General features: G+C 39.4%; 2 protein-coding genes across 4 annotated transcripts; one reads left to right on the top strand and one right to left on the bottom strand.

The window, feature by feature from the left end:
• Window positions 1–4,512: 4,512 nt before the first annotated feature.
• On the top strand, window positions 4,513–7,012 carry LOC120797528 (protein mono-ADP-ribosyltransferase PARP15-like). Of its 2 annotated transcripts, none has more exons than XM_040141260.1 (4): window positions 4,513–4,602; window positions 5,216–5,352; window positions 5,719–5,884; window positions 6,849–7,012. In XM_040141260.1, the coding sequence occupies exons 2-4, from the start codon at window positions 5,263–5,265 to the stop codon at window positions 6,989–6,991; spliced, it is 399 nt and encodes a 132-aa protein (XP_039997194.1). In that variant the 5' UTR covers window positions 4,513–4,602; window positions 5,216–5,262; the 3' UTR covers window positions 6,992–7,012. The 2 variants fall into 2 exon arrangements, with proteins under 2 accessions (XP_039997194.1, XP_039997193.1); XM_040141259.1 differs by having other exon boundaries at window positions 5,710–5,884.
• Window positions 6,802–21,763, bottom strand: f13a1b (coagulation factor XIII, A1 polypeptide b). 2 transcript variants are annotated; one of them, XM_040141257.1, is made up of 15 exons: window positions 21,607–21,763; window positions 17,278–17,501; window positions 16,273–16,461; window positions 15,047–15,295; window positions 14,807–14,925; window positions 14,606–14,713; window positions 13,967–14,141; window positions 13,326–13,464; window positions 12,472–12,575; window positions 12,092–12,180; window positions 11,760–11,913; window positions 10,596–10,871; window positions 10,091–10,251; window positions 9,601–9,737; window positions 8,690–8,831 (listed from the first exon to the last, which is right to left on the bottom strand). In XM_040141257.1, exons 2-15 carry the CDS (start codon window positions 17,462–17,464, stop codon window positions 8,690–8,692), a joined length of 2,229 nt encoding a protein of 742 aa, XP_039997191.1. In that variant the 5' UTR covers window positions 17,465–17,501; window positions 21,607–21,763. The 2 variants fall into 2 exon arrangements, with proteins under 2 accessions (XP_039997192.1, XP_039997191.1); XM_040141258.1 differs by lacking the exon at window positions 21,607–21,763 and having other exon boundaries at window positions 6,802–8,831; window positions 17,278–17,464.
• Window positions 21,764–24,525: the final 2,762 nt, after the last annotated feature.

The following is a 24,525-nucleotide window of genomic DNA, read 5'->3' as shown; positions in this document are numbered from 1 at the left end:
GTTTGGAAGATGAGCAGGTTAGACAATTTCTATTCTATTCTACATTAAATTAGCTAATAAAGCAGCAATGCAACACTCACAATCATATTATTTCACATTATTTCCACAGGTGAATGTATTAGTGGTTCCCATGCTCAACAAAAAGCTGACTTCTACTAATATTGGTAAATGTCTGTTGAGTAAAGCAAGGAAAACAATTAAGTCAAAGTTTGACTCAGTGGCAGCAAATTGTACCCTCAACCCTTGGAGATGTTCTGCAGGTCGCTGGGCCTCCATCTCTTGGCTTCATCAAGCTCTTTTTCATTGAGTGTTTGCTTTGGGGACAGAGTCAGAGGGCAGATTGTGCAAGTAAATACCTTTTGGATTTAAAAAAACAAAACACTATCAGTGAGAGCAAAGGATGTTTTCAAATTCAAGGTCCATAACTGACACAAAACCAATGAAGTGGAGTTTTCAGCAGTGCAGCTGAAGTATTAGTTGTATTCAAACACCAGGAATTAGTGCAACCGTAATTGTTAACACAGACAGAAAATGCAATATTTGAATCTCAAACTGAATCATTCATGCACAGATCTAGGTGACTGCAGTTGAGGATTTAGAGGATTTCTGCTGGCACAATCTTTAGTCAGAAAATGTTAGCGGTTGACAGAAACCTCCGTTGTTTGATCCAGGCGGAATTACTATAAAATTTGTGATCTTTAGGCCAGGGTATACTTCAAAATAAACTTGTGTCTACAAGGTGTTGTCCAACCACATGTGGTCGTAGCTGTTCCACATGGCCACATTCAGAGTCTCTAATCGAAGGCATTCATGGTGCTGCCCTCCTTTGTATACAAAAAAAGGTAACTGAAGTAGTTGTGAGAAGAATGGCTAAATAAGCAAGACAGAGAAATTAGAATCCTGCCTACTTTCTCACCTTCATACACCTTGCCAATTGCTGCATGAAGTTGGAATGCTCGATGAATTGTTGGTTTTGGAAAGTTACAGAAATTGTTGGACACAGCCCCCAGTTCCCACATACAAAAGGTGCGGGAGGAGGATGTTTCAGACGCTGTTCGACAATCCAACAAGCACTTTGTTTGAAGCACATTGAGGCCTTTAAAAGGGTTAACAGGCAAGCTAACCAGTGTATCAAATGTGCCACTGTATGGCCTAGTACTTGGTACATGGATCTTTTTATAGCCAATAGCATTTTCCAGGGTAATATCAGTATTTTCCTTATGATGCCCTGTTAATTTTTCAGGGGCCTTCAGTCAAAATTTGTTTAATCAGCAAAGATTGTTTCTTTTACTCTATCACTCTTTTACTCTGTTTAGCTCTACAAACTCTACAAAGCGCCGATCTATTCTATGTCTAATGTCTAACTTTTGTTTACAGGCTGAAGAGGTGTTTGGACCTCTGTGTACAGCAGGGCTTAAGTTCAGTTGCGTTTCCAGTTATCGGACCACGAATTGTGTTAAAATACCCCCTGAGAGAAGCCATTGAAATTCTGAATGAGAACATTCGCCAGTTTGGATTATCTTAATCCTCTGGTTCTCTCTCCACCATCCATGTTGTCATTAGACCGGACTATCCTGACTCTGAGGCGGTGACTATCAACACTCGGACAACCATTGTAACTGGTTTGTAAGATGCACCACATGCACAATTTACTGGTAAGAAAGTGTTTAATATCTGTGTTTTTATTTACAGTGCTACCATGATGTCTACAGACACCTCAGCTTAAATATGAACCAGGGAGGCCAAGGTAAATGAGACGGCTATTCAGGCGGCTTTGATTAACTGTTATTTACAAATACAGGAGGAATTTGCAAGTAAATAATTTACTTCCATTTTTAAAATTTCCATTAGCATTCTCCATTATTAGATACAATATCAAACAAATATGAAGCATGTTGTGGCTTTCTTCCTCTTAGTAATCTTCAATCCCTCGATAGTGACCTCGATGACATCACGGTGACAGTGGGAGATGGGGTTAACGCACAGGTGGTGTTTGGTGACATAGGACTAATGAGACTATAGATGCCATTGTGAACACGACCGACTTTTTTAATTTTCAGAACGGTAGGTGAGAGCAGCCTTAGCTGAGGGTACAGACAGAGGCAAGATGTCCCAGCGGAGCAGGAAGATGTGCTATATCTGTAAAATTATTTTTAGCATTTAACGTGGCTCTACTGACGGGAATGTCGGTTGGTAGGTCCGCTACTTTGGTCCAGACAGAAATATCTCAACTCTATCAGAGGGATATCCATGAAATTTGGTTCAGATATTCATGTTGCCCTGAGGATGAATTGTAATTACTTTGTTGATCCCTGACTTTTCTTAGTGCCACCGAGAGGTCAAAGTTTTTTGACTTACAGCAAAATATATCAATATGTACTTGATGGATTGGCACAAAATTTTTTACAGACATTCATGTTTACCAGATTATGTATCCTAATGACTTTGGTGATCCCCTGAGTTTTCCTTTAGTGCCACTATGAATGTGACATTTTTTGTAAAATGACTCAACAACTGCTGCAGTGATTACTTAGAAATTTGGTATGCATATTCATTTTCCCAAAAGAATGAATAATAATACATTTTGCAATCCCTTAACCTTTATGAAGTGCAATCATCAGGTCAAAATTTAATTTTTTCAGTATGCTTATGACCAAGTATCTGCAAAACTAATGACACTCTCATCTGCCGCAGCTTAACTTTATGTTTAGTGCTAATTAGGTGATGTTAGCATGCTTACAATGCTAAACTAAATAACTAAATATGGTTAACATGATATCCGCTTATCATCAACATCTTAGCATTGTCACAGTGAGCACGATGGCATGCTGACATTAGCATTTAGCTCAAAGTACAGCTTTGCCTAAGCTAAGCCTCACAGAGATTCTAGCATGGCTGTAGACTTCCACTCTTGTTCCATTATCGCTATCATCTTTATTCTACAAATGGCGTGTTCAAAGACCTCTCAATCGTAGCTGGACCAGAGGTGAAGGCTGAACTGGAAAGAGGTGAGAAAAGATCAGGTAGAAATTTTCAAGCAGCACACATTTGAGTTTTTACTCATTTTGTCTTTGTTGTGTTATGTGTAGCAAAAGTGAACCGAGGAGAGGTTTTTGTAACCCGGTCTGGACAAGGGAATGTGTGGAGAAAAGAATGCAGACCTCGTGGGGAGCAACTAGTGTGTTGTATCATTCAACTTTGTGAGTTCTCTGAATATAATTCCGTGGCCAAAATCCAATGATCTACTTGTCAGTTTAATTGTGTCTTTTTTCTAAATGTTTCTCAACTCAGTGTAAGTTTTAATTCTGCCAGTAAAAATCAAAACTCTGCAGGAGGTGGTGGGATTGACCCTGACGTCGTGGCAGATGGCATGCTCCGAGGGGTCAAAATTGCCATGTCATTCACTCCTCTCCATTGCCTCACTGACATCTGCCTGGTCCTTATTAAGATCAATGTCTTCTTGGAGTTCAAAGAGGAGGCAATGCAGATGTACTCCACTGCTGTAATCAACAGAGGTGACAGGAATTCCTTTGTGGTTGTATAGAAATCTGTCTCTTTTTAAAAAAAAGTCAGAATTCTATTATTTTATTGGGCATTTTCACTGATTGTTTTGTTTCGACCAATCTCACAGTGTTAGTACCTCAGTTCCCACATGTACAACAACAACAGCCACAACGGTCTGTGAACGAAGACGTAAACATCCTCCATACCAGCTCCACAAATCAGCAGTCCCTCTTCCTGTTCCTGGGTCTTTGCAGAAAGGATATCAACAATGCCATGACAAAGCTGAAGGATTTGTATCAGGCTCAGTAATCCACACAAACCCTCACAAAGGAGCAGCTTTAAGGTCTCACGCAGGACGACATCAAGGATCTGAAGCAGCTGGTGGAGACTAAGGGTCTGTACATGCAGGAGGACCAGTCTGGCCAGGGCAGCTTAATGGTGCGTGGGTTAAAAGATGGGGTTAACCATGTGATGCAGAGGATTAATGTGTCTCTGCACGGCAACCTCAGGAGAGAGGATAGAGTCAGGGAGGAGGAGGATCTGTACACCTGTGTGGCTTGGTGCTTCCTTGGCCGTAACGGTAGCTGGGAGAGACTCCCCAAAACAGCCAATCACAACCTGGAAAATGATGATACAGCAGGCGTGATAGTGGACGCACAGGGCATCATGTAGAGTGCGGATATACAGAGGATGGAGGCCACAAGACAAGGAACTAGACAGATGGTGAGGTGTATGTTTATACATGTAGAGCTGTGTTTATATAGAGGCCCTCAGTCAAAGGTCCTCAGAGGGTGCCTCACAGTGTGGGAAAGAAAGTTTATGCTTTGTAATTGAAACCATGCGTTATTGACAGTTTTTAGGAAAACAACTGCCTTATTTAAGAGTTGTGGTCAAGACTGATTTTAAGAGTGGTTCATCAGCTGCACACCCTCTCACAAGCAGATCTGCAGATGCTTGACTTGACGCTGTACTTCTTTGTAATAAACCTTTATATGCAATCAAGACGGTGTCAGTGGGGTCTCCTTCATCCTCTTCACATCATCAACACCATCTAATAAACTACAACGGCAAAGCTAAAACGACTTGAGAATCTGCCAGGTTAGAGGAATGCTTTGAAATTAAAATGATTTTGTATTAAATCATAACCGTAACAAACATTTTATGGTAAATATATTACATTGAAGTATATATGTCATTATAAGAAATAACAACAGTAATACAATACAACAGTTTTTCAATTTTTAACACTACAAATCATCAAAACAATTTATTTTAAATGAAATTTAAGGGAAAAAAAACATAAAAGAAAAATCTCACCCTTTTGGCCTTCATCAGCAAATTGCTCAGTTGTCATCGAAATGAAAATTATGATTTCTTCCGAGCACTTTTCCGGGCCTGAAGGGGAATCCATGTTGGTTTTAAAGAAGTAAAAAATATACTATACTCTAACTGAGGTAAATTCATTTCAAATATAAAGAAAAATGCTGCTAGTAAAAGATTTATTGCAATTTCTTTTTGCACATCTGCCAGTATACAAATAGATACTTCAAGCTGCTCCATGGAAGATTTTCTATAAACTCCAAAATAAATCTAAAGTTAATAAAAGGGTCCCATCGTCTCTATTTGAGACCTTTTTCATTTACCTTACTTGACCAAAAGAAATATAACATCTGACATTTTTCTATACATTTTCTCCTTGAACATTTTTCAGACTTCACTCTCCCTTTGTACTGGGACCATACGGCTGCGTGGGAGAGTATGAAGGTGGTTGAATTGCAGCCTTCCTCTGCAGAGTACCGGACAGTTAAGGAGGCCTTCAGACAAACTATCACGAAGACTGTAATAAAGGTAGGTTGCTTTTCCTGGAGAAGACAGATTTGACAGATTTGATTGTCTGTAGACTTGAACTGCACGAGGGCAGTTTACATTTCTTTTTACATCATATACATTTTTACTTCAGCGGAATCAGTACCTTAGATGTGTAATAGCTTAATAACTTTCATGGAGATAAATTGGTTTTTGTATCTAAATATAGTTTACTGCAAATGCATTAAACTGCCCTCAACATGTAACAAATGCTATTTATTTCAAAGGAGTGAAGATATTTACATCCTTCCAAAGTAATTTTGGTGGCTCAATAATTTCTTGATTTTTTTTTTTTTTTTTTTTGTTTTGTTTGTGTGTTTTTTTCTTTTTGGCTTTGAGCATTTGCAGAATGTTAATCTGCGTCGGGCCTACGAAGCGCAGAAGAACCACATTTTTGATAAGAACATAAAGGAGGGTGGCGCAGGTGAAAAGCTTCTGTACCACGGGACGACCCAGGACAACTGTGACTCCACCATGAAAACTGGGTTCAACAGGAGCTTTGCTGGGCAAAACGGTAATGATCTTTTGGATCCATTCAGGATCAAAAGCAGGCATTTTTCAGCAGTGTAGGATCTGGGCCAGCATAGTGCAACAGTGACATCTGCAGACCTTGGCTGCTTACTCTTGTTGCCTCTGTTTTAGAGAGCATTACATCCTATACAGCAGAGGAATTTTTAGAAAAAAGAGGAACCTATTTGTAGGAGTTAAGAGGAGAAAATTAATTGCATGTAAACCCTTGTGACTATTGTTTTTTAGCATCAGTAAGTGATTGAGACATTGAGGATTCTGAGATAATGTCCTCTGTATTTTTTATGGGAATATGGTAGACCCGGAAGCAACCCCCCCCCCCCCCCCCGCCCACCAACTTTATTCCTGGCAGTGTAGAGGAGGCATTAAAACAGTATTCCACTTCCAGATAAGTGAATAAAAGATTGCAAAAAGTATAAGTAGAATATTTTACAGACTCCCTTTTGGGTATACAGTTAAAATTGGAGTGTGGTATTTTCACCTAGATACGCAACCTCAGTCGTCAAATCCTGTCGATTACTACTTTTAAAAGGTGCTTCTGAACTTCCCTCTGTGCTGTATTACATGTGTTATAATTCTCTTTCCCGATTTTTCTCTCACCTACTCCTTTCCCTTTACTCAGAGACTGTCTCTACCAGAAAAATGACATGCAACAAGCATCTGGCTTTTGTTTAAAAGTTTAAAGGATGTAAGATTACTAAGCAGCATTCCTACAAAGTGTCAGTGCCAATTACCACAGTTTGTGTTTGTGTTCTGATAGCAGTCAAGATTTTTTTGTATAACAATGACCTAATCCTGGACAAGTAGTTTTAATTGCCTAAATGCAACCAAAATTCAAAATAAAGTAAACAGATGAGAAAACACTCATATGAAAAGTTTTTATTACAACTGTATGGACCATTTTTTAGGTATTGGATGCTTGTTAACTCCCTGTTCTCTCTTTCGCCCAGCAACTGCATATGGTCATGGAAGCTACTTTGCTGCAAACGCCAGCTACTCAGCCAACCCCACCTACTCCAGACCAGTTGCTGGGCCAAAGTGGCGTGAAGGTGCCTCCGCCTCGCAACAACCAGCAGCCACACGGCCGCCATGACAGCGTGGTGGATAGAATAGACAACCCCAGCATGTACATTGTGTTCCATGATAACCAAGCGTATCCAGACAACCTCATCACCCTACAAGTGATTGTGAGTGAGGAAATGTCTATGTATCTTTCACTGTGCAAGTGCATAAGTGTAGACAAACACAGAAAATCCTAAGAGTAAAGTAAAGGAGATGTTTTCAGGTATGTTTACTGAGAGTTATAGCTATATGTAACACTTTTTTTTGAGAGTAAGAGGAATCAAAATGAAATATTTGAGGTTTGAAATGTGAAGAAATGACAAAAAAATCATATTTCTTCACTTCTTCAGTGATGTATTATGATGAATGATTTTGAGTTTGTTTTGAGAGCCATAGTTTCTATAATAATCTAAGCATTATTCAAATATGTTGAATCAAAGATGGACAATGATGAACTCTCAGACATTACTTCTAATGAAGTAAATATGCCAAGTATCAACACTGGCTCACATACATACAGTTATAGGGAATATGTCACAAACTTATGCAGTTGTTAATCTTTTATTTGGTTGATATTTCCATTAGTTCTTGTACACAGAAAAAAGAAGAAGAGAAGAAACTGATTTTATAGCGTTATATAAAGAGGTGGAAGGCGCACTACTCAAATAGAAATGTTGATATTTAAATTTAAATTTAGTTGAATTGTGGGGGTAAGTTTTCAAAATTGTTCAAACGGTTAAGTTAAAGCTGTATTAATCACAATTTTGTACATTAAATGAAATATAGCATCAAATGGGCCACTCATATCCACAGAGAATTATCACCATACTCTGCAGCGCCACCGAATTTTTTTTTTTTTAGCCTTTCATAGCTCATTATTTTGATTTTATGCCACATTTACTGTTCGGTTCAGTTTCATTGACCCAATCAGCCCTGTTTCTAGCTCCGCCAGAAAGCCTTATGTTGCCTGCCCAGTGTCAAATGGCAGACAGACAAAGTTAGCAAATAGCTGGTGAACATAATCAAACATCTAACGGCTAAAGACCCAGATATTTTTCTCAGGAGTTTGAGGAAAAACAAACCGCCTTAAAATGTTTGTGACTATTGGGCTGGAGTTAATCAGGAAACCAGAAAGTTCCAGTGGAATGATAATGTTGATCTGTGTCTGCTGGACTTTTAAGTGGGCAGTGTTTGCTAGCGTGTTAACCCCTACTGACTTTTTACTTCACGGCTGTATTCGTCTGCCCGATATTTTTCAGAGTAATTTTGCCCCTAGTGGCCGATTACTGCAGCTTTACCTGTATTTGTATAATTTTGAGCTGAAAATTCTTAAGGTTTTCGAATGGCCAAAAAGACAAAAAAAAACAAACAAACAAACAAACCAATAATCACTATGGAATAACCTTGTTTATGGATCCCTTCTTTCTTAATCATAAAAATCACACAGCTTCCTTTGTATAATAGGGTACAAAACTATTTTGATTAGCCTCTCGTGAGTTAAGAAATTGACTTTTTTAAAATGGCTATCTATTTAGAGAGGTCTTAATGCACATGCTGTTTTTATGACTTCCACCTCTGCAGAAAATTTTAAATCTATCACCACTATTATAAATGCTGAAGCTATACCTACTGTAAATCTAAAGCTACATAACTATGTTATAGACCTATACTTGGTCTAAAGTGTAACTGAGTTTAATGATGTTGGGCATCAGTGATCCTGTAGTGACCCTCAGGGCTTGATGGTGACGGACGCCTGGCCGTAGACCTGCCTGAGAGCAGGACAATCCAGAGTGGCAATCAACCTGGTCGAGCCGGTCCTCTGTGGGATGAAAACCTCGGTCCAGGTCAGAGAGGAGCCTCCTGTGATCATACTGAAACCAGAAAAGGTTAGAGTTGGATACTACCAGGACAGGTTTGATTTTTGGTGCCATTGTTACCGTTAAAGAATAGTCAAACAAGTCAAAAGTAAAGAATTAGGAAGCAGTAACATTATGTAATAAAGGTACAAAACCCAGGCGTATATGTAATGCTTTACTAATGCATGACTCATCACCTCACAGTTACTCCATCCATTCATTTATATGCCGCCAAAATAGCTGGAGTATGTTACATAGAAAAGGGCATTTCATAACCATTTCACAGAACATTTCTTAATAATGAAATTCACACAGGAATTCATGATACATCCTGAATTAATTCACGCAATAAACCACAATGAGTTGGGCATTAGTCTTGTAATAGTTAAGCATGTATTTTGTACCTTTATTACACCCTTTTCTACTTTGGGGCATTTGCAGGACATAAATGGTCACGAGAGCATAAAGAGCATCTGTTCCATAACTTAGATAAAAATACTGTTTCAGAGTTTTTAATGTTATTTGAATATCAAAACAGGATTTCAATGCAGGCATTGGATTTCTTTTATAATGCAAATTTGATAAAATATCTGCAGCCTATCATGAGAACTTTGTGCATCTGGTGTGTGCTACACACACACCAGATGACCGAATGCTCTAACATAGTGAAAAATAGTGCTTTTAAATGAAAACGGATTTTCACTTCAGCTGAAGGTTTGTGTCAGTTATGAAAAGGGTGCCATCTTTATTTCTTTTCACGTCATTTCTGCTGTGCTGAACTCACCCGTAATATTTGTACTTGGGCAGCATGATCCCAGGTCCTTCCATGCGAATGTAGACGCCCTCCAGGCTGAAGGTGAAGGGGTTTGTAAACTGCACACTCACTATCATCTCTTCATTCACCTTGCCTTCACTGGAAACCTGAGGTACCCACAGGACATACATATTGGACAGGACATTATATGAACAGCTTCACAAATTCCACCCACAAAAAATTATATTCATAAACTAAACAGCGTTTGTTAGTGCTTCAAACAACTTATATTGAAGTGCTTGGATTTTTGGCTCTTAAGAAAGTAAAAAAAAATGGCTGCATGAGTGCTATTAGACTGTATAAAATGTAATTTTTGAAATAGAAAGTAAGTACAAGTAAGTTTTCGCATTTTATTCCATGTAGTATGTGTAACAACAAGCCGATGCCAACAAATTACATTGAGAGACTTGTGTAGAATGTTTTAGATATAGCAAGATTGAGAGCAAGGATTATTTCAGACCTCAACGATGAGTTTGGGATTGTGTAGGGTGATGACTTTCATGACGGTGACGATCTGGCCGGTCTCCTTGACCTTCCCAGTAACAATGAAGTGAAGGTTGGCCTGTTCTACCAGGTGGTTCATGTAGTTCTTTGACTGGACCGCCACCAACTCCTTCACAGCTGCAAAACATAATAACACAATGCTCTCTCTCTGCATTGACCTTTTTTTGATTATTATATGTGTTTTGTTCTTTAGATCTACAATATTTGTGATCCAAAACACATGCAAAGGATTTCCAAGATTCTAAGGTAGAGGACTGAACTTTATTGAGTGCTTGTTTATGTTGAATTATAGTAGGTTTACTTATGGCTAATGATTTCTAACAATGCTCACATATTATTGGGCCTCTGCTTGCTGAATGAATGTGATGAAAAAGTCAATATAAATGCTTCTGTATTAGTGTATTTTTGTTGGTCAAAGGATTTTATTTGATTATGACAAAAGTAAATGAATAAACGCTCACTTTTGTTGGGGTCGATCTTCACTGTGGGAGTCCTGAACAGAAAGTCAGAGCTGGTGACTCCGGTGTAATACACCACACTCCCGCTGATGTAGGCTTCAATGGTGCGCTGCTGGTCACTTCGGTTTATGAACTCAAGGCTCAGCTCAAAGTCGTCGCCCACACTGATCTCCAGGGTAGGCAGGACCACGTCCACATCAGCCAGAGGAGGGTCGGACTTCTCTCGTTTGCAGCCGTACTCCTCTGCTTTTTCCAGGACGGTCCGCTCCTCTGTACTGCCTGGATTGGATGATTGTAATAAATGAGTGTGTTTGCACATTTCTATATTTCAAAAGAAAATATATCTATGTTTGTTTTAGTTTTTGTCACAATGTTTTACCTTCCTGATCATCTGCATTTGTCATATTTTGAGATATCAGGACTTTTTCTTTGCTTGAGAGGAAGCTATTCTCGTCACCCAGTAACAAAATGACTTGGACTTAAAGTGATCTGAATTGTTGTTGCCAATTTTCTTAACGTATTTGTGGTAAATGAAGCACAAGAATTGGCCCAAGTATTCTGGTCTGTTTCCAAGTTCCAGTTCTGGCTAAAACCAATCCAGAAAGATGCCAACTGGAGCTTTTCCAGACCAAAAGGGCCCATGTCCACACCACAGAAACCTTGCCTAAACTGGCAGACGCGCAAGGGCACATGGCTGGTTCTCTGGTGCCAGAACACAGCTGCCTGTGCCAATACTCACTCACTATCATCCCAAATTAACTTGGTGCCTGGCATTTTTGCAAAATATAAAAAAAACCCACTGGTTTAGAGACTGATTAAGCAAGATAATCCATTCCAGCAAACATGAAGCCTTATATTCTGTATCTGCTCAAATTTGTTTTTCAGTTTTTGTGTTTTCAGTGCAACATTGTGTTCAGGATAAATATATTCATGTTAGTGCATTTTTTAAGTTACACTCAGATACAGAGGAAATACCCTTTAAGCATTTAAGTTGTGTTGTCTGTTTTATTTGAAATTACTCTTCTTAAACTCAATGTCACAAAATTTTATAGAAAACACAGCAGATAGTACATTTGTCTAAATCAGAAGCTGAAGATACAGCAGAGAAAAAATTGCTCTGCTGCCCCCCCCCCCCCCCAGAATACTGTATTGGATGAAGTCACCAACCTTCAGAGAACTTGTATTGATCGGTGATGTCGCGGCGGGTCATGCCTCCCACAGCTTTGGTCAAAATCATGCGGCCTATGTGAGTCCGGTTCACTTTGACTGGCTCCATGGTCCCTTCTTTCCTCCGGGAATAAAACACCACATCGCTGTTGACCTGTAAGGAGAAAGTCAGTGAGACTCCACCAAACCTCAGCCTGAAACCCAGCAAAGAAAACTACAGGTACAGTATGAACCTACAGTGTGAAATACAACTACTTTATTAAAGACTGTAGACAAAAAACAGAAACGTTTGACTGAAATTTACAATGAAATAATGCAGCTTAAAGAGTCACCTCAGCAAACACAAAGGCAGCATCAAAGGGGAAGCATATCTGCCCATGTTTGATGGCCTGGACTGATGCAGGACCACATCTGTACATGCCTTGATGGATAATGGAGGGAGAGAGTAAATATTGATGCCATCAGTACACTGTATTGACTTTGATCGTAACTGAAAACACAGAAAACACTGGTCCATTCTTCGCATTGCATTTATTTATAGAAAATAACAGTACAACCGAGAGAACCAGAGAGAAAATTATTTTATTCACATTTGTGTCTTTTGTGTCTGGGATTTATCTGTAAATTATTAGAGAAGCAAGTAATACAACTCTTAATAACCCATAAACTGTTATTGTAAAGCCAGCACATATTTCATATAATTATTATTTACCGTCACTGGTCTCCTGTGGTGTTGCATCCACAACTTGCCAGCCTCCGAAGCCAGTTGGGAGGTCCGGCCTGGTCATGTAGCACTCATTCCAGCAGTGATAGTTCCTGACAATTACAAACATTATTTTACATATTATTAGGGGAAATTATAGTCATCATCATCTAAATGTGTGTGTTACTAATAGAGGCCTTAAAATAGTCTCTCCTCCACACTGGTAACCGCAGTACAGCTTGAGCCTTTATTGTGGATGTGATCCTTGTTGCTTTATTAGGACTGCGGTTAAACATGTTACGTTTGTCCTGAGGCTGGTGCTACACAGAAAAAGCCACGGGGTTATTAAACTCATAAAGGTTCCTCTAAACATTCCTGAATGTGTCCAGCAAATTCGATTAATTATGAGATGTCTTGAGGTTTTGATCTGAAGATGGCAATAGAGGGAATTTTTCAAAATGGAAAGATTCAACCTCAACCAGGACCATAAATGTGCTAAATAAATTTCACTGCAAACTGCAGTTTAGATTTTGATAGTCCATGTGAACAAGTAGAACCTTTGGACTCACGGCCACAGAAAAGGTCAGGGAGTCACCAAAAATATTCAGAATCATCCTCTGGTGACCATAAATATTCCCCCCAGATTTCATTAAAATCTCGTCATTAATTTTCCAAGCACGTTGTCACGGACCAAAGTGTTAGTGAAGTGGGAATCTCGGTGCTAACTAAAATGTCACTGGTGACCAGACTTATTAAAGACCACTCATTGAATAAAAGTGTACCAGCAGAAGCATCCTTACAGGCCAAGACAACAGCAGGTAAAAAACAGCGCAAGAATTAAAAGATCAAGGATGATGTGGTACCAGACGGAGTCCTTTGTGCGGTCGCGGTCAATCCTGCCGTTCTCATCCAGGATGATGTCGGTCTTCAGGTTTCCGTTGTTGTCATGGGCGGAGAAATAGTTGGTGACGACCCGGGATGGGATGCCCAGACAGCGCAGGACTGGGACACAGTGGCAAAACATTTAATGAAAAGCAAAGACAGAAATCAGGGAGGGGAGAGACTAGAACAGAAAAGAAAATTAACCAGAGGTTCCCAACCTAGCAAAGCTACCCAAAGTATCGAAGTATTAGCCACGATACGAGAGTTGGTTAAATTCTGTAAATGCTGAGAAAAATGGCCTATATTCTTCCTTTTTTATCTCCTTGAGCCTAAGCCATACAGCAACAATCCTTCATGAAAGAAAGTGGGGTATTTATTGTCATCCCACTTTTTTTTTTTGATAGACAGTTCAGATAATTCCAACATAGGCTGCATGATTGTGTTGCCTAATGTAAGTTTAATCAGAGCAACATGACTCCCTTTTACCAACCCCCTTAAGACTTCTTTCTCAGCTGTCCTTAACATTAAGTCATTTAACGCTGAGGTCAAGGATACATTTCAAGCGTTTTGAAAGGGGCACATGTCAAATCTTTAGTGTATTTGGATCCATTCAAGAGCTCACAGGTGTTGAAGACTGCAGCGTAGACCCAGCACTGAGCGTAGCAGACGGGCATCTTGGCGCTAGCGTAGCTGAGCAGGATGTCAGTGCTGCCAGTCCAGGAAGTGGGCGCCACTCCGTAGGTGTAGTCGCCGCTCCAGTTCCCCACCAACACGCCGTCTTCATCATGAGAGTTCAGCTGGGTACGACAAAGATCAGATTTGAGACATATTGTCCTGATGAAATACCACACAGTGGGATGCAGCTATCATAAGCCTTTCTGCAATTTAGTATAACTTTCTTCAGTAAAAATAAATGGTTTCTTGAAATGAGCATTTATCCTTGGATTTATGAGTATCTAGGGTGTTAAAAAAGTCATAATATTACAAGATAAAAGCCATCCTAACTGGGACATGCAGCAGTATTACTGCTACTGTGCCATGTACTGTAGCTGTTGTATCTTTGTACAAATTACCACTTTCCATTGCCTATCACTGTCAGGACTGAGCCACAGTGAAAGCCCGTGTGTTGTGCAAATTAGACTTTATTTTTAATTGACCGAAATTTTCCAAAAAGGCTATTCTCCAAATGTCTAGCAGAGTTGACATTTCAAATCAACAAATTAACATGTGATTTAAAGGATGTCCATAAACATTTTCTTACCATAGCAGAGGCCTTTCTGGTCACCTTGATGGGGTCTCCTCTGTTGGTGATGGGCATCTCAGATCTGTCCATGATGTACAGACAGGCATCCAGGACTCCATAGTTAAACTAGGGAAAGAAAAAAAAAAAACAGTTCAGTTTTGTTAAAAAATTTAATTGGTTAATAAGTCTCGGAAGTCATTGAACGTTTTTTTCTTTTACCTGTCCATAGTTCCAGTTTCTCTCAGAGACGTCGTCATGGGCACCGTGGTAGATGATCCCCATCTCAGTCATCACACACTCTTCTCTCTCTTGCTCATCATCCAGGAAGACGGCATCCTCTGAGAAAAGACAACAGATCATGTGGATGTTACTGAACACGAAAGTGAGACAAAGGCCAAAACTTCATGTTGCATATGAGTAAAATGACAAAAAAGTTGGGGTTGGGAGTCCTAAACCGACCTGCCACCCAGGGGTTGAAGAGGATGTAGAGGTTTCGGCTGTTGTCCCGCTTGGTCCTGCGGATGCCAAAGGGCGTCACCACAGCAATGTACATTTGGTACTTCCCCACAATGCAGTTTGCCGCAGGAGTGATGCCCATGGTGACCACGTTGTCTGATTTGTCCGTAATGCGGCCTTCCCAGGAGCTCTGACGCTCCTTAGTGGGGAAGACAGGGATGTAGGTGCCCTTGCTGTACTGAGGGCTGGAGCCTGGGTGAACAGGGAGCATTGGCTGAATTGTGCAAGTGTAAACACTTTATTTATATACTGCACCATGCATAAGTGATAGTCATGCCACAGTCAGTGAAATAGAAAATTTGTTGCAAAAGGGTAACCCTGAAAGTGACACAGGGGGGGAGTCTGAAATTGAGGTAAGCTTTGATAGAGACCCCCATAAAGGTTTGTGATATAAATCTAATGGGTCGTCAGAGTTTCAGATTAGCAAACAAGAGAAAAAAAAAAAAATTGTAATTAAAGTGAAGAGTGAAAATCACTCATTACTGAATTGCTGACAACTCCACATGCAACTTGTGGCAAGGAGTCTCAAGCTAAACATGTTGGAAGCCACTGCCCTAAGTGGCACCAGGCAAAACTTTCATCCAGGAATGCATCAGACTTTTCAGCAGTAATCACAAAGTAGATTTGCCCCCTTTTTGTAAAAACTGTAGTGCTCGGCATGTGTACTGGCATAAAAAAGGTCTCCACACGCATGAAGTGACAACTCTAATAACGTGGAATGAAATACAATTAATTTTTTTACTTAAAGACTGACATTTCTAAAATAGTATCTCCATTATATGAGGGCCAACTTCCAACGACTGTTAAAAATGATAATGAGAAGGAAAGGATTCTCATAATTATGAGATAAAAAGTTACATTTATGTCCTGTTAAGACATAATTATAAGAAACAAACATACTTAGTGAAAAAATGTGGCTTATTTTAAGTAAACTTTTGGCATAAACTAGCTTTCATGCATTAATAAGAAGAGCACTTTGTTTTCTGTTGTGTTGAAAACCTTCAGAGTCTTAAAAGCTATATTAACTTTTGATGCATTTATATGAAGCAAATATATGAAGTGGACTGACCACGTGATCCAGAATTAAGAGTTTTTAACAACTGATGGTTTTCTGAAGGATGGAAAATATCACTGTTTAGACCATGAAGATGACAGTACACTGGGCTCACCAATGACAAACTCCACAGCAAACTTGTCTTGAGCAGAATCGTAGGGACGGTTGAAGGTGATCTTGATCTGGAATTCTTGTCCTCGGCGGACGATGAGATGGTCGGAGTTGTACAACATGGTGTGGTGGTGCATCTTGTTGCTTTCATCTGGCTTCCTCATCATGTCCACGTCAAAGATGTCAAGAAATTCTGAATGGACAGATGCAGAGACAAGGAGAGCAGGATGTCTCAAAAAAAACTTTAGGATGGATTTGTATGAGGTTTGGTGGCAGCGTGAGCCACAAAACGACCAGATTTTCGAAGTGACCTGAGTTTCTCACTTGGTATCAAATCATTTTCATCTTCAGGCGATTTTTTAAAAATCGGCGTTTGGTGGTGAAACTCTCCAAGTGTCAGCAGCTATAAAGTTGTAAACTTATCAAAAACATCAGTGGGGTGTAAGTAGAAAACTTTATCAACTATTAATTTGTTATTGTTTGCTATCAATTTGATGTTCTACTCTAATTTACCAAAAAAATTACAGACATTGCATTCATAAATTCCTGTCACATCCGGATGTCTCTCTGTGTGCAGCTCTTTGACAATAATGCGGGCTGGTGGTGTGGCGACAAGCTGCAAGGAAGTGAAAAGAATTTATCCTGTTTGGACGTCATTCAAGTGTCAGTCATAAACAAAGCCTACTGGAAACTGTGTCACTGCTAGGAAAAGGACTTTATCTTCTCCAACCAAGACATACCGGGACATCTGTGTTCTGCTCTTCACTTCTGCTTTTTTTGAGAAACAACTTTCTTCCCCATTATGTATAAATAAGAGCATACTGTTTTACAGGCTTCTATATTTACCCCTTGTAATTTTAATATGACTTTCCCACGTGAGGAATTTCATCCACTTACACATTTGTTTGCATGTGTTTACATGTATGATCTTTTTTCTAAGTGTTGAAGCATAATTACCCAAATACTGTCCGCAAACATACACACACACACCACAATACTCCTCCCTCACCAGTCAGAGGCGGAATCCCTCTCGGGCCCGCTACACCAAAGAACTCAAACTCAGGGATGTCCGTTGTGTCAGAGTTGGAGCTGGCGACGGGAACCGCGGTGCGGCCGCGGCTCGTCACCTTGGGAGGGGGTCCAGTGGGTGCAGGGGGGGCAGGGGAGGGGTTCGGGGTGGCATCTTGATCGGACATGGTGATGATGGTTCAGGGTGGGTGATCCCTCGCAGGACTGGAGAAGGTAGAGAGCATAATGTTATCCTACTGCTTTTGCAAAAACATCAGTATTTGCCACATTGTCTGCACTGAAAGCAGTGCAGACATAATATATATACCCATATTTAATATAACACATATATTTTGTGCAGTCAGAATGAATCAATCTGGTGCATTTTAAGTAAGATGCAACCTCCTTGCCTTTGAGGTCATGTCTAAAAGAAGCTAGTACACTAATTTGTGTCTTTGCAATTTGTCCATGCAGTTTCAAAAGGCTGAGTTCCCATCATGCTCCATCCATTCCTGCATGGTGGGCGAGCTGTTTTGACACTCATCTGCTTTACATCTGTGGAAAAAATGGAGAGATGTCTGTGTGTGTGTGAGAGAGAGAGAGAGAGAGGGAGTCCTCATCCCTTTTATTCAAGAAGGAAAGATTTTCAAAATGAAATAGCCGTTAAAGTAAAGCAAAAAAAAATGGATGAGGAAACTTCTTGCACGCGCTGAAAAATATGAAGCGCAGAAGTGGTTTCCTTGTGTGTTTGTGGGTTGGAGTTTACAGTCACTCACCTTCCTGTAAGATGCTGGTAAAGTAAGATACTATTAGTGTTTGGTGTTTAGTTTCACTTCACAAATATTGTCTTGTGTTTAGTGGTCACAGAGAGAGGAACATCAGTTTTAACAGAGAGCATTAATCATGTCTATTAAAAGACAAAGTTCTGTAGGACCGGCAAATAAAAGAGCCATTCCCGGTCATGGAACCGCAGCAGTCTTATAGAGTTTTCTTTTGTTTGATATTATGTTATGTTATACAGAACAAGTGTCCTCCTACACATCAAATTTACCCAAGTTTTGAAATACGCATTCAGGACTTTTCAATAGCACTGCATGCAGACAGACTTGGACTATTTAACTGAAGCAACGATAAAAAGGCACTGTAAAAAAAAAAAGATGTTGTATTGTTTTAGTGGTAGCAGAACTAATTGGAATTATGTATGAAAGAAGATTTTACACAAAAACATACGATAATCTTATAAAAATAATGAAGCACTTTTATAGATTAAACCCAACAACATAACATTTTTAAAAGTAGACCAGCTGCAAAAAAGTGCTGCTCAGTTTATGCATCAATTATAATAATCTTATAATATAACATGTAATAATATAACTGAGACAGGGGCTATTCTGTTGCATAATGTACAATTTTATTTTTCATATTTTAAGTGCATTTTTCTGATACTACTTCTGCACTTTTATTTAATGTTGATTGCAGAACTTTCACTTGTATTTTAGTATTTTTGCGGTGTTTTATTACTACTTTCACTCAAGTAAAGGAGCTGAATAATTCTTCCTCCTCTGCTATGGGCACTTTTTGTAGGATATTGACAGAAATCTGCCAGTTGGGTCTGACATTCAACTAAGAAAGAGTTTGACCTAAACCAAAGGAAATTTTGTGAAATTATTACTTGTAACGAAATATTTTTACACTATGGCACTGATACTTTTCTGTAAGGAAAGGATCTGAATACATCTTCCACTACTGCTCATACAAGTGTCACTTTACTTATTATGAATGTTGTAGATTATATGGGACATTATGTCACTGGGAAAACATTTGCATATCTTGAAACTAACAAACTTTCTAGTATTTGCTATGTGCTGTCGTCCGTCTGTCTGCCCATTTGTCCCTCTGCCAACCTGCAGAGGGCACACACATGTCTATCTGTGTCACCAGTGGTTAAGGTGAAAACAGGGCTTTCACTGTGCTATATGATGACTCATGAAGCCAAACATCATCCCATACTTCTCTCCTCGTCCAGCACACACCCACATTACGCAACAGGGGGCCTTTTTTTCAGGCAGGTGCTTGTCCCACAAACTTACTTCACACATACGGTGCGATCCTGCGAGCATCTTGTGAAAACAGATGTTGTGTATTTAATGGTTAAATCGGTCTTACCACATACTTACATAATCAGCATGGCAGCAGCTTCAGGCCTGGATTTATTGAGTCACACTAAGTACACTGAGGGTCTTTGTTTACGTCGATTTGATGTGTTCACACCCAGGGCTAAGTTTGAATCTAACAGTTTGTTTGATTACCAAAGAGGTCAGTTAGGTTTTAGTATTTTTTTGGTTTATTGTTTTTCGCCTTTATGGACTCTTTTACTCACTTCCATTAACCATGAATGGACATAACTTGTTTGGGAGACAAAGTCTGACTTTTCCACTTTTACAAGTCCCACTATTACAACTGTGAATACTACTATTTGTAATGTACCTTCACATTATCATACCCACTTCCACTACCATTGTAGTGGATTAATCTTTATTACATTTACATTTACATTTTACTATGGCTACAATTCACAATTATTTTTATTAACAGCTGTTTTCTTGATTAATGGCAAAAAAGTCAGAAAGTAGTTTTAAAAATGCCCCTTCCTTCCCAGAGCCCAAGGTGATACCTTCAAATTGTTTGTTCTATCTAGCAATGAAAAATCCAAATATGGTCAGTTTACTATCATACTGGAAAAGACGAGGAAAATCTGCCAATATACAGCTTTGTGAAGCTGTAACCAGATAATTTTTTGGCTCAGAAAATGGCTAATTGATTATCAAAACTGTTGAAATTGTTGCATATTAATTTTCTGTCAATGGAATGATCAATTAAAGGGCAAGTTGTTTTACCTCTAATTATTCACTTTATTTAACTTCTACTACTATTACTATTTGAACAACCACTACTGCTGCTCTTGGTACTATTCCTGTTGCTGTAACTTGTCATGTTATTATGCCAGTCTGTGTGATAAACTACCAAAAGTATAATTTTTCGATAATGTTGTAATCCTAAAATGGACTAACCAGTTACACTTAAGACAACTGTGTGTTAATTTGCGGGCCTATTTTTTTGCTGTCCATTACCACAAATGTGGAAATTTTGTAAAACACTGTGACTCTAAAATTCCTGTCAATCCCAAATAGTTTTGGGGATGTTAAGTATAAGTAAAAGTACAGAAGTACTATCAGCCAAATGTTCCAAAGTATCAAAAGTAAAAGTACTCATTATATACAAGGACCCTTTCATAGTCTGATAATAAGCCTGAAAAAAAAAGCCTGAAAAATTGTAAAGTCATATTTTGCAAAAGATTCTTTAATAATTATTATTATTTTTAAGTAAAGTATCTGTAGATGTAAATAAAATACAGTTGAGTAAAGAGCACTATTCCCACTGAAATTTAGTACAGTAGAATTACAGTAGAGAAACATAAAATGGAAATACTCGAGTAAAGTACAAGTACATCAAAAATCTACTTAAGTACAGTACTTGAGTGAATGTACTTCATTATTTTTAACCACTCAGCTACAGTTTGCTGTGGAGTAAAATGAAAAGTCTTGCACAACTTGTCCATTTCACTTAATATGACACTTAATCAGTGACATATGGACACATGCCTTTTTTTTTAACACGACTCTGGCGAATGCTGACGCAGAGGAAACCTCCACGCAGGTTTAATAACAGCACTAAACCTTTATCTGCTCACCATGAAACCCTCTGCCAGGACCACACTTTTTTTTTAAATAAACCAAGTTTTGCATATGTAATATACTTTTTAGAGACAAAAAATGTGCATTTCAGTCTTCATCGACACAGCATCTGCTGTACAAATAGACCAGGAGCAAACATTTCCTTCATTTGAAGATGAGGGTTTTTTTCATTTGTAAATGTACTAATAACCCCTAAGTTATTTGTTCCACTGTTACTGTAACCACTACTAATACTCAGTTTACAACCACTGGGTTATTAGTTTTAGTTTGAGTGGGATGACTGGAAATGTAACACAGCCATGCAACCAAAGTGCATCAAAAATAGACTACGATGTGCATGATGCATAGTGAAGTACAGTATGTTTTTTTTGGAGCTACTCTGAGTCTCTTTGTTTCTCCAAAATAGTTTCAATCACTGAACAAGAACTGCACAACTTTTTAAATGACTCTCGGATTGTATCAGCAAATTAATTTGCATCTTCACACCTGAGAGATATAAACACAACAAAGTCACCAAACTGATGAGGAATTTTGGTCCAATAAAACTGTTGCACGATAGCAGAACATTTACTTACGAATGCAACCTTGATATCTGTTTCAGTTGTGCAGAGTGGATGCACCTCAGATGAAGTTGGAGAGAGAAGCTGCTGCTGCTGGTTGGAGTCAGTCCGCTGCTGCTGCTGCTCCGTCCAGGAGTCCTCTGCTTCTGCTTATATACCCTACAGGGTCATGGAAGAGCCATCTTTGTGTGTGTGTGTGTGTGTGTGTGTGTGTCTGTATTTAAGACCTCTGTGGGGAAATAGCACTGTCGTGGGTGTAACTGGTCAGTCCAACTTGGGAGCAGGATGTGGAATCTACCACCCATGCACAAACCACAGCTGGATGGGGTTTAGACAGATAAAGCCACAGACTGATCAAGAGTCTCATTCGAGATGTCAGAAATGTGATGAAATGATTATCTTCATCGTATTGCAGCTGATGAAGAGGAGACAGTCTACTGTCAGTCAACTATTGGATGGACTGTAATCAGATTTTGTAAAGGCATTCATGTTCCCCTCGGGATGAATTCTAATAACTTAGATTATCCATCCATCCATCCATTAGCCATACCACTTATCATTTTGGTGGTCATGGGGAGGGCCGGAGCTAATCCCAGCTGACATTGGGCGAGAGGAGGGGTACACTATGGACAGGTCGCCAGCCTATCACAGGGCTGACACAAAGAGACAAATAACCATTTACGCTCACATTCAAACCTACGGGCCATCTAGATTAACCTGCATGTCTTTGGACTGTGGGAGGATGCCGGAGTATCCGGGGGTAACCCACACAGGCACGGGGTGAACATGCAAACTCCACACAGAGAGGCCCCCAGCCGGCCGGCAGGTCATAGCCAGAACCTCCTCGCTGTGAGGCGACAGAGCTAAACACTGCACCACCGTGCAATAAATGCCGTACATCTGATGACATTTCCATCAGTCTCGGATCTACTTTGTACTATTTTGCAAATGTTAGCATGCTAACACGCTAAACTAAAACGGGGAACATGGCGAACATCATAACTGCTAAACATCAGTATGTGAGCAAATTAACATCCCTGTGCTTAAGTACAGCCTCACAGAATCGCTATTCTTGTTAAAAATCATTATTATTGTAAGCGGGTCTGCCAGGAATTTTATTTCTGACTGAGAAGCTGAAAAGAATGGTTGTCTGTAACCTTGTGCAACATATGTAATGTACTAATTTAGCATCGCAAATTATTCATATTTAACTTGCACCCAATTTTGTAACTGTATTGTTTGTTCACTGGCAGAGCACTGACTGATACCTATTTCAGTATGTTTGTCTTAGTATTGTTGATTTTAGTATTATTTATCTCAGCATTCTTTGTAGGATTGCTCATTTTAGGGTCTTAATTCTGTCTCTTTGGTCACAGGTTGTTGTGCTGGGTGTCCACTCACTTTTGATGGTGGTGCGGTTTGTTGTGGTATATTTACTAGAGTGGTGTTTTTATTAGAAGTGTTGGTTTTGGTTTGTGTTATCGTTTCCATGGTTAGGGAAACTCTCATTGCTCCACCAGCACGACCAGAAGCCAAACACCCAGTGTTTGGCTTCTGGTCGCAGTAAGACTGTTTCTCCTGTGCTCTGCTCTTGTGTGTGTGTGTTTTATTTTATGGTTTTGGTTTTTGTTCTTAATAAATAGCCCATAATGCAACAAGTCCTCAAAATTAAACAACTCCACTTCGAAACAACACGTGCAAGCGTTTTCTGATCTGACGCCCCTATCAACAGGACAACATCATTTGTGCCAACTTTGTGTGTAAATTTCAACTCTTGTGAACTGACATGCAAATTAGCACCATCGATCCAAGCTGTCCAAGGGTGCTGACCTTTGGAGGGCCGCAGAACCGGAGAGCCCAAAATAGAGGAAGTTATTGTAGCTTAGTAGGCATGTTGCCATCACCTTTAAATAACCTCCTCTGTCAAAGTAAAAACTTATCCACAAAAGAGCAGAGGTTTGCAGACACGTATGCGATATGAGTTGATGGTACAAATACATCTTTTGAAAAAACTGTGTGAATTTATTGCCCCATCAGCGTCTGCGCTAAGCTAACGATTTAGCCAATGACCTGTTAGCAAGTTTGTTAGCGTGGAGAGCCTATATTTTTCCCTCTTCAATAACGTTTTCTAGAACAAATTGCTGTACAATGGTTACTACCCCTGCAAGAAAACCTATTCTGCATGGACAAGCAAATGTCATTTAGTGGCATGATTGCCACTTGAAATATATATTATAGTTAAATATTTTTTTCACTTTTACTGTTAGTTCTACTCCAACTGTTACTACATAGTATTGCTGCTGTTACCGCTGCTACTACTACTGACACTAGTTTAATATTACCACCATTTTCCCTCTCATTGTTGCTACTGCTATTCTTGCTACTACTTCTCTGCGGCTATTATAAGTCCTACATTACTTCCTCTGATACTACTACTTTACCACTAAGACAGCTCTCTGCGTTCACTCTAGCACGTTTACAGTTTTCTTTTCCATACTGGCACTGATACTGTGTCTTACTCCAAACATGATACGAGACACAAAAACGTCCTTTTGATGAAGAGCCAGTGGAGCCACCATATTGCTTGTGCAACAGATTTCCCTTTCACCCAATCATTCAATCATCTGCTGCTACCAAGAATTTCCATCAGTACTAACCAAAACATGAATATATAATACAATTAATTTCCCCCTAAAGCAGAGAGATGTGCACTCCTAATAAATGTTACTGGATGTACAACCTTTACTTTAAACTGATTCCAAGTCTGCTATGGATGTGAAAACAAGGTAAAAATACCCACAGTAGGTTTTTCTGTGTTTCAAATTTCCACCACTAACACTTATTGTCTTGATTGACCAGTTAATTTCAGGGGCAAACTAATCAGCAAAACATCAATGCAAATGTACATTAAAAAGAACAACTGTGAGCTTCAGT

Source organism: Xiphias gladius, chromosome 12 (genome assembly GCF_016859285.1).
Source record: "Xiphias gladius isolate SHS-SW01 ecotype Sanya breed wild chromosome 12, ASM1685928v1, whole genome shotgun sequence".
Lineage (NCBI taxonomy): Eukaryota > Metazoa > Chordata > Actinopteri > Istiophoriformes > Xiphiidae > Xiphias > Xiphias gladius.
The sequence above is the reverse complement of the archived record's forward strand: the minus strand, read 5'-3'. Positions and strand labels throughout refer to the sequence as shown.